The sequence below is a fragment of the Sturnira hondurensis genome, unplaced genomic scaffold (genome assembly GCF_014824575.4).
Source record: "Sturnira hondurensis isolate 20B ecotype Veracruz unplaced genomic scaffold, ASM1482457v3 Scaffold0006693, whole genome shotgun sequence".
Taxonomy (NCBI): Eukaryota; Metazoa; Chordata; class Mammalia; order Chiroptera; family Phyllostomidae; genus Sturnira; species Sturnira hondurensis.
Genome location: NW_028079324.1, coordinates 1,190,658 through 1,204,433, shown reverse-complemented (window position 1 = coordinate 1,204,433; position 13,776 = coordinate 1,190,658). Strand labels below are relative to the sequence as shown.

Genomic DNA, 13,776 nt, shown 5'->3' with positions numbered 1-13,776 from the left:
GAGGGCTCAGCAATCTGCATTTCAACAAGCCCTCCAGGGGACTCTGATGTTCCCTCCAGTTGAAAACCCTCATGATGGATCAATCTAGCTAAGCAGAACAGCAGGTTATTTGAATACATTGGAGTAGCTCTCACGTACAGGTAAGTCACTGCACATAAAATAGGTTCAAGAATCAGTTTTGCCATGCAAGAGAAATTGTCTTGGTGTTACTCCCTGAAGAATACATGTGATGAGAAGAGGGGGGCGGGGCAATTTCCTGGGTCCTTTATAAGTGTACCTTCCAGGTTTCACTTCACATCATCTAACCTTGGCCAGAGAGAACAGGTCTCTTCTGTCTTCTCAAGCAGCTTAGCTGTGTCTCTTGTCTGTCTCCACTAGGGGCCCAATCTGATTTGTTGACTGTACCTGCCTGCCTACCTTGGAGGTAGATACCGGTGCCTGGCTCGATGAAAATAAAATATATTTCTTCTTTCCTCAAGATTTTTTTTAAGGTCCTAGCTGACCTCTGCCTTGTACAAGTTTTCTAGAGTTTCTTTTTGCCTCCTGAGTTTTTTTCTCTAGAGCTCTTGATTCTTTGGCACGTAAAGACCCACGATCTGGTTTTGATAGGCAGAAAAGGTGCTTTTTTATACTGGAAAAATTAGGAACAGTTAAATTACAGTTATTTAACATGCCCACACAAAATACACACTGAAAAGCATGGATATGCAAGAATAGATGGGAGAAGGTAATTCATTACTATTATTCAATGTATCTGGTGAATTTCCTGTCTTCTCCCCCTGTTGATTATTGATTATTGAAGGAGAGTCCTTTAGGAACTGAGAGATTTTATATATATATATATATATATATATATATATATATATATATATATTTAATATATAATATAAAAGTATGTAGAAATATAATCATATTTATATATGAATACATAAATATATATCTGTGTGTATGTATATACACACAGATATATATTGTGGAGAGAGAGCAAGACAGATATATATAATCTCCCGAGAGAGGGAGAGGGAAAGAGAGAGAGAGAGTGTTGTGGATCTAGAGCAAAGAGAAGAAAACAAATGTGGTAAAACAACTAACCTGCCATCACCATTTACAAAAGCACATATCTAGAATTTATTAGATATAGATGTAGGTAAAAATATATTGATTCAGTAGTCCCAGAATTTCATAATAAGGCTGTTTTTACTTGACCGTGGGTATATTTTCTCTAATTGTATTAAATGGCAACTTTCCCCTTTATTTTTGTAATCTCACCAAATGCTTCTTTATTCATTGGCGACAATGTTTTGTTTCAGTTGCCACTAAGTCTCTTTGGATATCCGATCGGTCTTCTAGATCATCTCTGAAAACCTGTTTGGGTAACATGAGGTTACCTGTAAATTTCCAGTGCAAGTGGTTTCCTGTTCTTGAAACATAACTCTCAGACTCTCGTCTGAAATGCTTCCAACTCACTGCACATTTAGTTTAAAGAATGGATACATCCCTTAGCTTTACACATATAGCTATTTAAAATTGCTCCTTAATCTCTGAGACAGACAGTAAGCCAAAGAATATTGTATTTACATCTTTCTGTTTTTAAATGTATGCTTTTATTTCTATCATGCTTTTGTTCCAAAAAGAACTTGAGATGGCTTGTAAAACAGAAACGCATGCCAAAAGTTAATAAAGAAAAAAAAAGGAAAATGAGACACCATAAAAAATTGGAGGAGTCTACAGTGAAATTCAAACTTGGGTTTCATTTCTAGGCTGATAGCGTAAGCTGTTGGTTTGCTACTGGTCCAAGTATGCACTTAAATGTAATGGAAGGAAAGCTAACATATGAATCAAACGAACAAAATCAATGTACAAAACCCGTGGCTAAGAGTTTCATTTGATTTGAATTCAACTCACATATCTTAACTCATATTTTGGACTATTGCATTCTTCCATAGTTAGTGGGGGGAAAAACCATTATTGAGGAAAAATTAGAACTTCAAACCCTTGTGTTTATTTATTTTTAATGGCAAGCAGTAAGAGTGCAATACAAGGTGCATATCAGGTGAAGCAGACCCTGAGTAAAGGATGAACTCATTGAAGGAGACACCAGAGCAGTCTGTCATTCAGAACTATACATGCAGTTGGCATGTTAAAATGAGGTAACGTAAAATGTCCTTTGCAAGGAAGGGGTTGCATTGATTTCTTTGTGTTGATGACACTTCAGTTCGCGAGCATTTGGTGCATCTGTTTCATGAGCTTTGCTTCACCATATGTAGTTTAGTCATCCTTAAATAAATTTGCATTTGTTTTTGGAAAGACAGGTCTCACAGCTCATTTTCTTTATGTTCATTATACTTGCTCCCATCCAGTGAGGGACGTAAAGAGGCCATCAAATAATGTTCTCCTTTCTTTCCTCTTCTTCTGTGTTCACAAGTTCTGCCAGGGACTAGTATTTGGCTGGAAATTGGATTTCCCAAAGTGCAGGGTGAACTTAATGGATGAAGAGAAGGAATCAGCTGCCCTGATTTACTGATTTCACACATGCCCCTTCGTTTATTCATTCCATATTGGCAAAAGAGCCTGTATGATCCTCCGGAACTCCAACGAACTTTGGAAATAAGAATGGTGTAATGATGCTTTCAAAACACACATATAAAGTTTGAAAGCACGCAAAATCATCCCAAAGGGTTTGTGCCATTCTCAGTCACTTAGTTTTATTTCTTAATGGACTCTAATGTTAGTTTTAGAAGATAATTACACAGCCAAGAATAAGTGAAAACCAGTTGCTAAAATATTTAAAAGGCAGTAAACTTCATAACAAGGTTTTTATATCCAAATAATGAAAACAATATAAAAATTCACAGAAGGAAGTGATGTTGCAAATTTATCCAGATAATCTCAGCATTTCAGAATGGGAAGGCTTTTTAGCTGTGCTCATTGTCTCGATTAACCATCTTCCCCTTGGTACTCCTGGCATGTGGTATTTCACTCCAATTCTACCAGAAATTAAAGGGAAATTCACAAACATTCAAGAGCCTTGCCTTCTACTCTTCTGATAAACGTTAAAAAGTAATCTGCATACGTTGACTTCTCTTTTGCCTTTTGAAGAAAGGGTACTTTTTTACTCAGCAGCTCTTCAAATACTTTAAGGTACCTTTGAATTTCCTCTCCTAGGTGTTTATTCTTCATTGGACTTATTGGGATTTTAATTTTCTACTTATATATTTATGGGCTCTTGGTCCTTTGCCCACATGATGAGTCTTTTCTTATATATGCAAATGAGAAAATCCATGCAAAAGGCAAGTTGAACTGTAATGTCTTAAAAAATGTAGGCTAGGCTCATTCTTTGTTCTTCCTTTTTTTTTTTTTTTGAATAAAGGTTTTGAAAACTGATCTTGAAAAGAAAAAGCAAACTATGGACAAACTCTGCTCACTTAACCAAGATCTTCTTGCAATACTGAAAAACACGGCAGTGACCCAGAAGACGGAGGCGTGGCTGGACAACTTTGCCCAGCGCTGGGATAATTTAGTCCAAAAACTTGAGAAGAGTTCAGCACAGGTTAGTGATACAAATTATCCTACAGTACAAGAAATGTTCCTTGAGATTTTTGAAATCTAATGTATTAAGTAAGCACTACCATCCTCCTCCAGGCCACTGGGTTAGTCCTTGCCAGGTACTCAGTCGAATCAAAACGTGGCTCTCATGGTTGTTTCGATATCGGAGAATGTGGGAGGGGTGGAGGAGTGAGTGATGACTGAATGAACTGATGACTGCCGTAGAGTGTAAAACCTCCCGCTTGAGCAGAAATGGAAATATGGGTGCCTTATAGCGGTTGGACAGAATGCTAGGGAACTATGCCATCCATCTAACCCCAAACCAGCCCTGGCTGGTGTGGCTCAGCGGATTGAGTGCCGGCCTGTGAATCACAGGGGCGCAGGTTCAATTCCCAGTCTAGGGCACATGCCTGGGTTGCAGGCCAGGTCCCCCATGGGGCCATACTGGAGGTAACCATACATTGATGTTTCTCTCCCTCCTTCCCTTCCCCTCTCTAAAATAAGTAAATAAATAAAATCTTAAAAAGAAAATCTAACCCCAAATTATAGACCTATAGAACCATGAGGACGGAAATTAATTGTCCAAGGAAAGTTGGGGATAGCGGCAGCCTGTTCAGATCCTGTGATTTTACTGATGTCCTCTTTGTATTTGTGCAAGTGGAATATTTTTGAAGGGGAAAGTTACCCGTATTTTCGGACTATAAGACACCCCCCTCAAATTTGGGAGGAAAGGGGGGTGCGTCTTCTAGTCCAAATGTAGTTTGTCTGGCTTGCTGTGGGGGAGGCTGTGGAACAGGGTCACTCTTGCATTTTTCTCCCAAATTTGGTGTGGGGGGTGGTGTGTGTCTTATACTCTGAAAAATACGGTACTTGTCAGATATCATCAGATGGTGGAATCATGGGCAGTCATTCAGAATATGAATACCATGTAAGGCAGTATTTAATGTATTCTGTCATATCATTTTGCATTATAAACGCAAAGTTTTACTAGCTGGTCACAAGTCACAGCCGCATACACCAGCACACATCTCTATTACAGCAATGAGCACACTCAATAGCTTTAGGCATGTATCTCCCGTGTCATGAGACAGGGCAAAGAATTTGTTTTCTCGAGACTTGACGTCTGATAAATAGCACTTAGGAATGTTTGTTGAAAGATGAAGAAATGAAGGTGGAAGTATTGCTTCTAGAAATATAATTTAGGGAAATAGGATCAGTCAAAATACATAATTTTCAGTCACAGTTCAAGCTTCCTTTTAAAATGAAATTCACACTTAAACATTGGAAGGCGTATAAATTGCAGTCATGTCCTGTGCAATCACTGGACAATAAAAAAAAAGAGTCCATTTGTTTTCCATTGAACATTTTTAGCAGTTCCTTGGTCTGATACTGATTTTACTACCAAAACGTGATTCCTCTTATTATGTGTGACCTAGCCATGGCTACTTTGCAGTAGCATTGGCATCTATGTAATAAAATATGTGAGGCATTACAAAATGTGATACTTTGGGGGGTGTTTTTGAATGTACTGAATTTGGGGGGGTGATTGGTTAATAAAATTATAGGTTTCAGCTGTACAATTCTACAATACATCATCCGTATGTTGTATTGTGTGTTCACCCCCCAAAGTCAAGTCTCCTTCCTTCACCATTTGTTCCCCCCTTTATCTTCTACCTCCCTTTCCTTATAGTACATACCCATTGATTTCATGGATTATTGCTGCTGGAAAATGACTCATTACCCTGTTTTAAAACAATAGCATTATTGGATAAAGTTGTTCTGAAATGCATTCCCTTAAAGGACTATGTTTATGAAGATGTAACCTAGTAATAGGTCACGTTCTCCCTCACTCACATTGTGTGCAGTGGTTTTCAAACTTGACTCTGTATCATAATCACCTGGGAAGCCGACTCAAATGCATACTCCTTGGCTCTGTACTCAGATAATCTCATTCAGCAGGCCAGCCATCTGCATGCAGTCTTGAATATAGTTTACTGATCGTATTTTTAAAAAACACTGAATTAGCAAGGTGATAAAATAGGTGCCAGTTCCCACATCCTGGTTTTCCACACTGCTGCCCGAAATGGGGAGAAGGAGACCTCGGTAGCAGTGCAATATTGAGATGTGCTCATTTCCTTGGGCTGACACTACTTTCTGAAGAAGGTCGCGCACTTCATCAAAATGTTCTGAATATTTTTTGCTAGTTAGGAAACAAAAACAACTTTAAAGCCTTATTTTTAATGGCCAAGAAGTTATGAGACCACCAGCCAAGGCAATGTACCCTCTTAGTTTCGAAATTCTCAAACTCTGTAAAAAAAAAAAAAATCCCAGTACTAGCTCTGATTTGTGTAGTTGTTTATAAAAGGATGTCCAACATACATTACAACACGCCTCTGCTCTATTTGCTCCCTGGCATGTGAGGAGGAGAAAATGAAGCCATAGACATGAAAGCATTTCGAAGGGGGAAAGGTGCCGTGGGTGTGTGAGAGTTACTCCCTAGTGAGCCTGGGGGGCTTAGTGTGGTTCACTCAGATTATTTTGCTTTTTATTTTCAAACAGTTGTATGTTCTCTACGAGGCCAAAAGCAGATAAATGGACTCTGTGTTGGGCAAGTTGCTTCCTAGCACCCTAAGTTGGGGCTTCTCTTAAGCTCAGTTTGGTTTTTGCTTATTGGTTTCTCCCCAAAAAGGACGATCCTAGGTCTGATCTAAATCATTGCCGGGGGCGGGGGGGGGGGCGGTCAGGGGCCCTTAGGAAAACAGATATGTGACCGCTCAGGGAAAGAGCGATGAAAAGGACAGAAAGTGAGCCAGGAAATAGTATCTTATAACTTAAAAAGCCATTGATTTTCTGTCCTGAGTGTCAGATTGAAACGGTAGCATGGTCAGAGATCAAAATGTGAAAGGAAAAAAAAAATGAACTCAGAGGTCTGCTGTCTTGGATGTCAAAGTCAGGGTCGGCTTGAACAACACCTGGGCGCGCGCAGAGGGCGCTTAAGTAGATGAGAAAGCAGCCGAAGAGGATAGAAATGCTTTCTGTTTCTGGAAGTTAGAAAGAATAACAATCCTTGCTTTGTGGATACTTACATAAGAAAAAAGAGCAAATGAAATATACCCTGGATTGACTTACTTCAATATTCAACTTAGCCTATGTTTCCTTCTTGTTTTTTTTTTTTTTAAATAAATGTGCCTGTTGTAATGGACAGTTTTTTTTTTTGAAATACTGTGACCCTGAGGAACATATTTGTTTTATCTTGATTATACTTAGGAAATAAGATAATAAAAAATTCCTTAGAGTTCATCCTTTAAGGTTAAATACATTTTAAGTGATTTGAAATATCATTTTCCCTCATTTCACTGAAATCGTATATACAGTAGAAAGACATGCTGTTTAGTGAGTCTATAAATTACGTTATTCATATGCTTCATGATACATGGTGGTAATATATATTGAACTTGGCAGCAGGCATTTAGTTATAAGACTATAGCTATCTAGATAAGGCCAGAAGTTCCATAGTTTTCTGGTTCGTTAACAGAGTAAATTATCTTCTTTGCCAGGAATAAGGAACATTCCCTGACTCTCCTCAGTCCATAGATCTTATTCCCATCTCATGAATATTTTGCTATCTTCCTGATGACCATCTTTGAGCATAAGTATCTCAAAGATAAAATGAATATACTCAGAATTCCCTACCCTTGAACATAAGAGTACATTTTTATGCAATACATGCCTGCCCAGGTCCACAGAAGCCCTCACAGAGAAGCTGACCACTGTGTCTGTATATATCGATTCTGTATCACTTATGCCTCGCTGAGACTTTTGAAACTCTTGCCAGACGTGTGCATAATGTAAAACACAGTTGGAAATAATAAGCCAGTGCTTTTTATAATATGAGACATGCAAATAGAGATAGATATTATTAAGATGAACATTTCTTTGGCTTTCTTTTCTGAGTTTATTCTCATTTTTTAGAGATCCTGTTTTTAATTTCTAGAAAATACTTTACATGTATCTTCTCTCTTTCCCCATTCTCAACGTGTTATTTTGTAGCCCTATTGATACCTGAAATAGCTATAATTGGTTTGCCTTTTTTTTTGTCAATGATTTTAATTAAAAATACTCTAATGCCTCTTGGTTGACATCCCTTTTCATATTTTCCCGAAAGCTTTCCAAGCCTTAATCAGCCCACTGCCAATTAGAAAAAAGTTAAGTGGTTTTCTAAACCCTAGGATTCAAGTAAAATTCTCTCCCTTAATTTTAGGTTTCTGTCTTTACTGAAATTCATGGAGTAACCATCTTGAATTTTAGAACATCTTTTCTTTATTGCTTAGGTGAAAGGTTTTATTAGAGCATTTTGGGTTATAACTCAAGTAACTTGGGAAATTATAACCATATCCTTTTGCAACTGCCAACTATCATAGGTGTTTGAGATGGGACCTTGTGTAAAATCAAGCGCACTCGATTTTACGTTGTAAATTCATTATCAACAGCAACATAAAATGTTTTAGGCGCTGAAAATTTAGGAGACCACAGCTGAGTTCGCTGTTAGAATTCCTCACTTGTTATTTGTGAAATGCAAAGTTTGAGCTAAGAAGATCACTACAGTGTCCCTCTGGTCTCAAATGTCTATGATATGTTTCTCTTGAAAATTTTTTTAAGATTTTTATTCATTTATCTTTAGAGGGAAAGGGAAAGAGAGAAGGAGAGAAACATCAATGTGTGGTTGTCTCTTGTGGGTTCCCTGCTGGGAACTGGCCTGCAACCCAGGCATGTGCCCTGACTGGTAATCGAACAGGGATCGTGTAGTTCGCAGGCCTGGGCTCAGTCCACTGAGCTACACCAGCCAGGGCTTTTTCTTTTTTCTTTTTTTAAGATTTCATTTATTTATTTATTTTTAGAAAGAGGGAAAGGGAAGGAGAGAGTTAGAGAAACATCAGTGTGCCGTTGTCTGTCATGCGGCCCCCATTGGGGACCCAGCCTGCAACATAGGCATGTGCCCTGACTGGGAATTGAACCAGCGACCCTTTGGTTCCCAGCCTGCACTCAGTCCACTGAGCTACACCAGCCAGGGCTTGTTTCTCTTGAAATTTTATATGCAATTCTGGAGTATTTAGTGAAGAGATTCCAACAGTCTCCATTGTATCAGTCTCAGAGGCAGCTGGAAGATGATGGAAACGAAATCCTCTTCCTATTCAACAAGACTGACGCCAGCAATGATTACATGTCACTCACCATAAGTGAGTAATTAAAATAGCCTGAAGGTAAAATACTCAGCATCTTATACGATACATCTGTTATCTACTGACAGTAAATGAAATAACACATAAAGAAAAATACAAGTTCTTTTCCTAAATGTATGCTTGATAATCTGCCTTCCTGGTTTCAAAATGTGTTTTATTACTTCACATCAGATGGCGTGTAGAGGAAGGTGAGGTGGACCAGGAAAAAAAAAAAAGATTGCGTCTTGAATTTTTTCAGATGCCGTTAACTCACACAGTTGCTCAAATGCTGTGTAAAAAATCCCAGTACTAGCTCTGATTTGTGTAGTTGTTTATAAAAGGATGTCCAACATATATTACAACACACCTCTGCTCTGTTTGCTCTCTGGCATGTGAGGAGGAGAAAATAAAGCCATAGACATGAAACATGAAAGCATTTTGAGAGGGGAAAGGTGCCGTGGATGTGTGAGAGTTACTCGCTAGTGAAGCCCGCATGCCTCTCCCTTCTCTGTCCCCTCTCCGTCCATGTGTACAAAAGCTAATTTGAACTGAGGGGCAAAATACAAAAAGTCAAAAAATACATAATACCAAAATAAAAAATACAAAATATAAAAAATCAAACATTCGCTTTTGTACAGTAAGCCTCCTTAATTATCATATAATATTTCAAAGAGGAGAAGGTCTTCCTTTATGATGTCTTTTGAACATTGGCTTTAATTGTCCTCATGTTCCCAATGTCAGTATCTATTTGTGAAGTTAGCCTTATGACCAGTGTCAAAACAGGATAGCAGTTCATATGAAAATTCTGTCACCAAACCACTGTCATGAGATGTAGCGCTCCTTGTATGCTGTACTTGGCTTTGGCAGATTCTCTGTACTTGCTCGTGAGGGAGAGCATTTGATAGCATTTTGATTGATAACTCAGTTTCCTTCTTGAGCCCCTGATTTCTTACCCTCGGTGTACCATGAAGTTCAGCCTCTAGGTTACTTCTGTTGCAAATCCTTCCACCATCAGGTACTTGCACCTTGTGCTCCCGTGCCTGTGGAGATAGTTTTAAGCCTGGCTACCAATTCTCAGCTGAAGCTGTTGTTTTTATTGTACACAGTGTTTTATGCTGTAGAATTGCAAATCAATGACCACTATAAGGCTATGTGCATACAAGCCACACAGTGAAGGACATTGATCCGCAGTTGTCAACCTGATGAAATTTTTAAAATGTGTATTTCATTTGATTGAATTAGCACAGATTTCATTAGAGTTTATCAAGAGCTGGGCAGCATTAAAGGATTATGTCATTATATACATTTTCAGTCGTCTTCTGACTGTACGTATGTATGTCCGTATATACAAACACTCACTCATCCAGCTACTCTACTGAAAGGAAAATCGCCATTCAGAATAGCAGCATGTGAGCTAAGAATTGGCTGAAGGAATGATCAGACTTGGATTACAGCTCTGCTCGGCTGCTGACAAGTTGTGCCTGCCTCAAATTTTACCTCTCATCTTTAAAATGGGAATAATATTTATAATTACTCTTAGGGTCATTGTGAGGTAGTAACAGCTACCACTTGTTAAAACGTTACTGCATGCACTATTCATAAGTATTTTAAATGAGATAATGAATGCAAAGCACTTTCAGAATGCCTGGGACATGCAGAGAACTCCAGAATTAGTAGATGCTTCTACAAGTTTTAGTATCTTAATGATAATAAGATAATTAAATAACTAATTCTTTATAAACTGAACCTCTCTTTTTTAATCATCGAATCTCTTTTTATAAGTTTCTTTAAATGTTTTTAATCTTTAATCCCAAGGAATGCAGAAGGGCAAGAATATTTAAATAATTCAATGGAAAATTAAAAGACACAGCTAAGAATATGGGCCAGAAATCAAAGAAAAATATCAGCACCAAGAAAGTTAAGTTAAAATGTAAGAACAGTTGGGAATACAACTAGTTGCCCCTGAGAAACTGCAGGCAGTGATGGAAAAATCCATGGTTCTTTTCATCGTGTGCCTTTTTATATTCTGCAAATACGCTTAAATGTGCATATACTTCCCCTGAAAACTGTGCATTTGGACACAAATGAAAGAGAAGACAGTAAGAAAGAATGTTATTGCTTGAGAGCAGTTTGGTTTTTCCAGGCTTAACAGCATTGTACAGTCTGTGGGTGAGAAGATGTAGACCCCAGGGCCATCAAAGGCTGCACAAGCGCTTTCCCAGTTTTTCTCTCAATGGGACTATGTAACATTTGGAAATTAACCTGCATAACCTCAGGAGTTAGAAAATTCAGTATTAAAAACACTTCTGAATTTTCTCTAAACATGGAGAAGAGATCGTGGTTATTACCAATGTGTATCAAGAGAGCGCTTACTGTATTCAGACTTTACCTAGCTGAATTGTTACAAGCAGGACTGCCTACTAACTCATGGGCCCAGTGCCAAATGCAAATGCTTCTCATTCAAACATTGTTAAGAATCTCAAGAGGTGACAGCAGAGTCTGAAACCAAGGGTGGAGTCTTTCTGAGTGAGGGGCCCTAGGTGCCTACGTAAATTGCACACTCATGAAGCTGGCCATATTTGGCACACCTGTGAAAGATTTGTGTGTTGGTTTTTTTATCTTCATCTGAGGATATGTTTACTGATCTTAGAGAGGGAGAGGGGAGAGGGAGAGAGAATAAAAGAGAGAGAAGCATTGATGTGAGAGAGAAACATCAATCAGTTGCCTTCGCTACGCTCCTCGACTGGAAATGGAACCCGCAACCTAGGCATGTGTCCTGACCGCGAATTGAATTTGTAACCTTTTGGTGTGTGGGACAATGCCCCAACCAACTGAGCCACCTGGCCAGGGCTAGAGATGTATTTTCATTCCTATTTTACATATGAAGAAAATAAGTCGAAGCTCTGAGATAGTATCTAACCTGCCCCGAATAGCATGGACCGAGAGTGTGGAATTGTAGAACCTGGCTCATGGGCTTAAACTTTTAATCTCTGCAAGAGCAACCAGCTACCAGGGCCGAAGACAAATAATGTTATGCTAACTCTTTCTCATTTCTACTGGACTAATTAATGGACAGATCAAGGGAACACTATTTTAAGAACAAATATATTTTATTTTCATGAGGCTAGTTTTCAGTATACTCATAATCAAAGTGTAGACTGTGTAAGAATTTATAATGCAAACTATAGTATATTCCAATTTTGACCTTGTACTATTCAACATTTTAGTGAAGGCAGTAAGTCATCCCTTTCAGATGTCGAGTTGCCCTCATTTTAACGTATTTGGATGACAGGTTTATACAAGGATAGAGAGGGATGATAGACTTAAAACAACCATTTAAAACAACAATTTAGACAAAGAATTTAAAATTGTTCTCTACTTATAAAAGCAACATTTTGTGGAAAATGTTTTATTGGAGAACATCGGAAAATAGAAAGAGTACAGAAGTACAGAGTACACAGTAGAAATCTTTCTTTGCCAATAACAACCACCAATGTTTATATCCTGTGTTTCTCATCCACTACTATAATGGACACAATTTCCAGTGACATTTAAAAATATTTGAAACATGTGCAGTGCTTTATCACATGCGTGTACTAGAATTTATTTAAACAACCACCTCCTGACATTAGACCGTTTCCAGTATTTTACTGTTATAAATGACCTTATGAACAGGGATAAATGTTATGTGCAGCCTTTAGCATCAAAATAAATTATACGTTAAGATACTGGCTGAGGAAAATTTGCTTTTGCAACGTTTATTTATTTATTTTATTTTTTAAATTTAATTATTTTTCAAGTACAGTTTTTTGTCTATTACTCCCATCCCATCCCTTTTGCAACATTTAAAGAGAAATTTTCTTGACGGCTATGTATTCGGTGTGTGCAATTACATTGCATATTTAACATTTTCTTGTGGCATGCACTTTATCTCACAATTGTTTGTGAGGTCATCACCTTCACTACTGCCCTATAAGATCCTCCAAATAGAGATTCCATTGTATTCATTTAGGAATGTCCTGTAGTGATACATATTCAATACATGTGGGAATTTAATTGAAACATTGCGATTCAGCTGCCAAGCGGCTTACAGAATTGTAGATTGCTGTAACTGAGTATGACGCCTAGAGGAGGAACTCTAGGGTTTGGACCACCAGTCAGATCACATGCAGCTGTAACAGATACCTGGTATTTATTATGGAGGTTGCAGATCAGAGTCATCAGAGCCACGATCAAGCTTCGGATCTTCAAGACCGTCGGGCAAAAACCATTCTCAGCTTATTCTGTGCTGGCCTAGAGCTTAAACCAAAAATGTTTTTATTTATTTATTTTTATTTTTTTATTTTTAAAAGATTTTATTTATTTATCTTTTTAGAGGCGAAGGGAAGGAGAGAGGGAGAGAAATATCAATGTATATGGTTGCCACTCGTGTGTCCCCTGCTTGGAACTGGCCTGCAACCCAGGCATGTGCCCTGACTCAGAATCGAACCGTGATCATGTGGTTTGCAGGCCTGAGCTCAATCCACTGAGCTACACCGGGCAGGGCTCAAAACAAATGTTAAGTGTATGAAGTGATAGTAAGGCAGGCTTCCACTAGGTATATAGATCTTTGGCAATGGGGGAAATTTGGTTCTATATACTTTTAATTGCTCTAACATGTAATTAAGTGTTTATGGTCAAGAAAAGCCATGGGGAAATTTAGTACATTGTGCAAGCAATGTACTTGGTTTTTTTTATTCTTTTTAAAAATGTATATATTTTTTATTTCCAGAGAGAGGGGAAGGGAGGGAGAAAGAGAGGGAGAGAAACTTCAATGTGTAGTTACCTCTTGTGTGTCCCCTACTGGGGACCTGGCCTACAATCCAGGCAGGTGCCCTGACTGGGAATTGAACTAACGACCTTTTGGTTCACAGGCCCACACTTAATCCACTGAGCCACACCAGCCAGGATTCTTTTTTATTCTTATTATATGGAGTAAGTATGGAAAGTAATTATTGATTTGTTGTAGATA

At 38.3% G+C, this 13,776-nt stretch overlaps 1 protein-coding gene across 1 annotated transcript in view; it reads left to right on the top strand.

Moving 5' to 3' along the window:
- DMD (dystrophin) overlaps positions 1-13,776 on the top strand; it is a 1,607,686-nt gene that overhangs the window by 440,847 nt on the left and 1,153,063 nt on the right. The window contains exon 15 of the mRNA XM_037050278.1: positions 3,371-3,550. Within this exon, the coding sequence (XP_036906173.1) occupies positions 3,371-3,550 (180 nt within the window). The remainder of the gene's footprint in view (positions 1-3,370; positions 3,551-13,776) is intronic.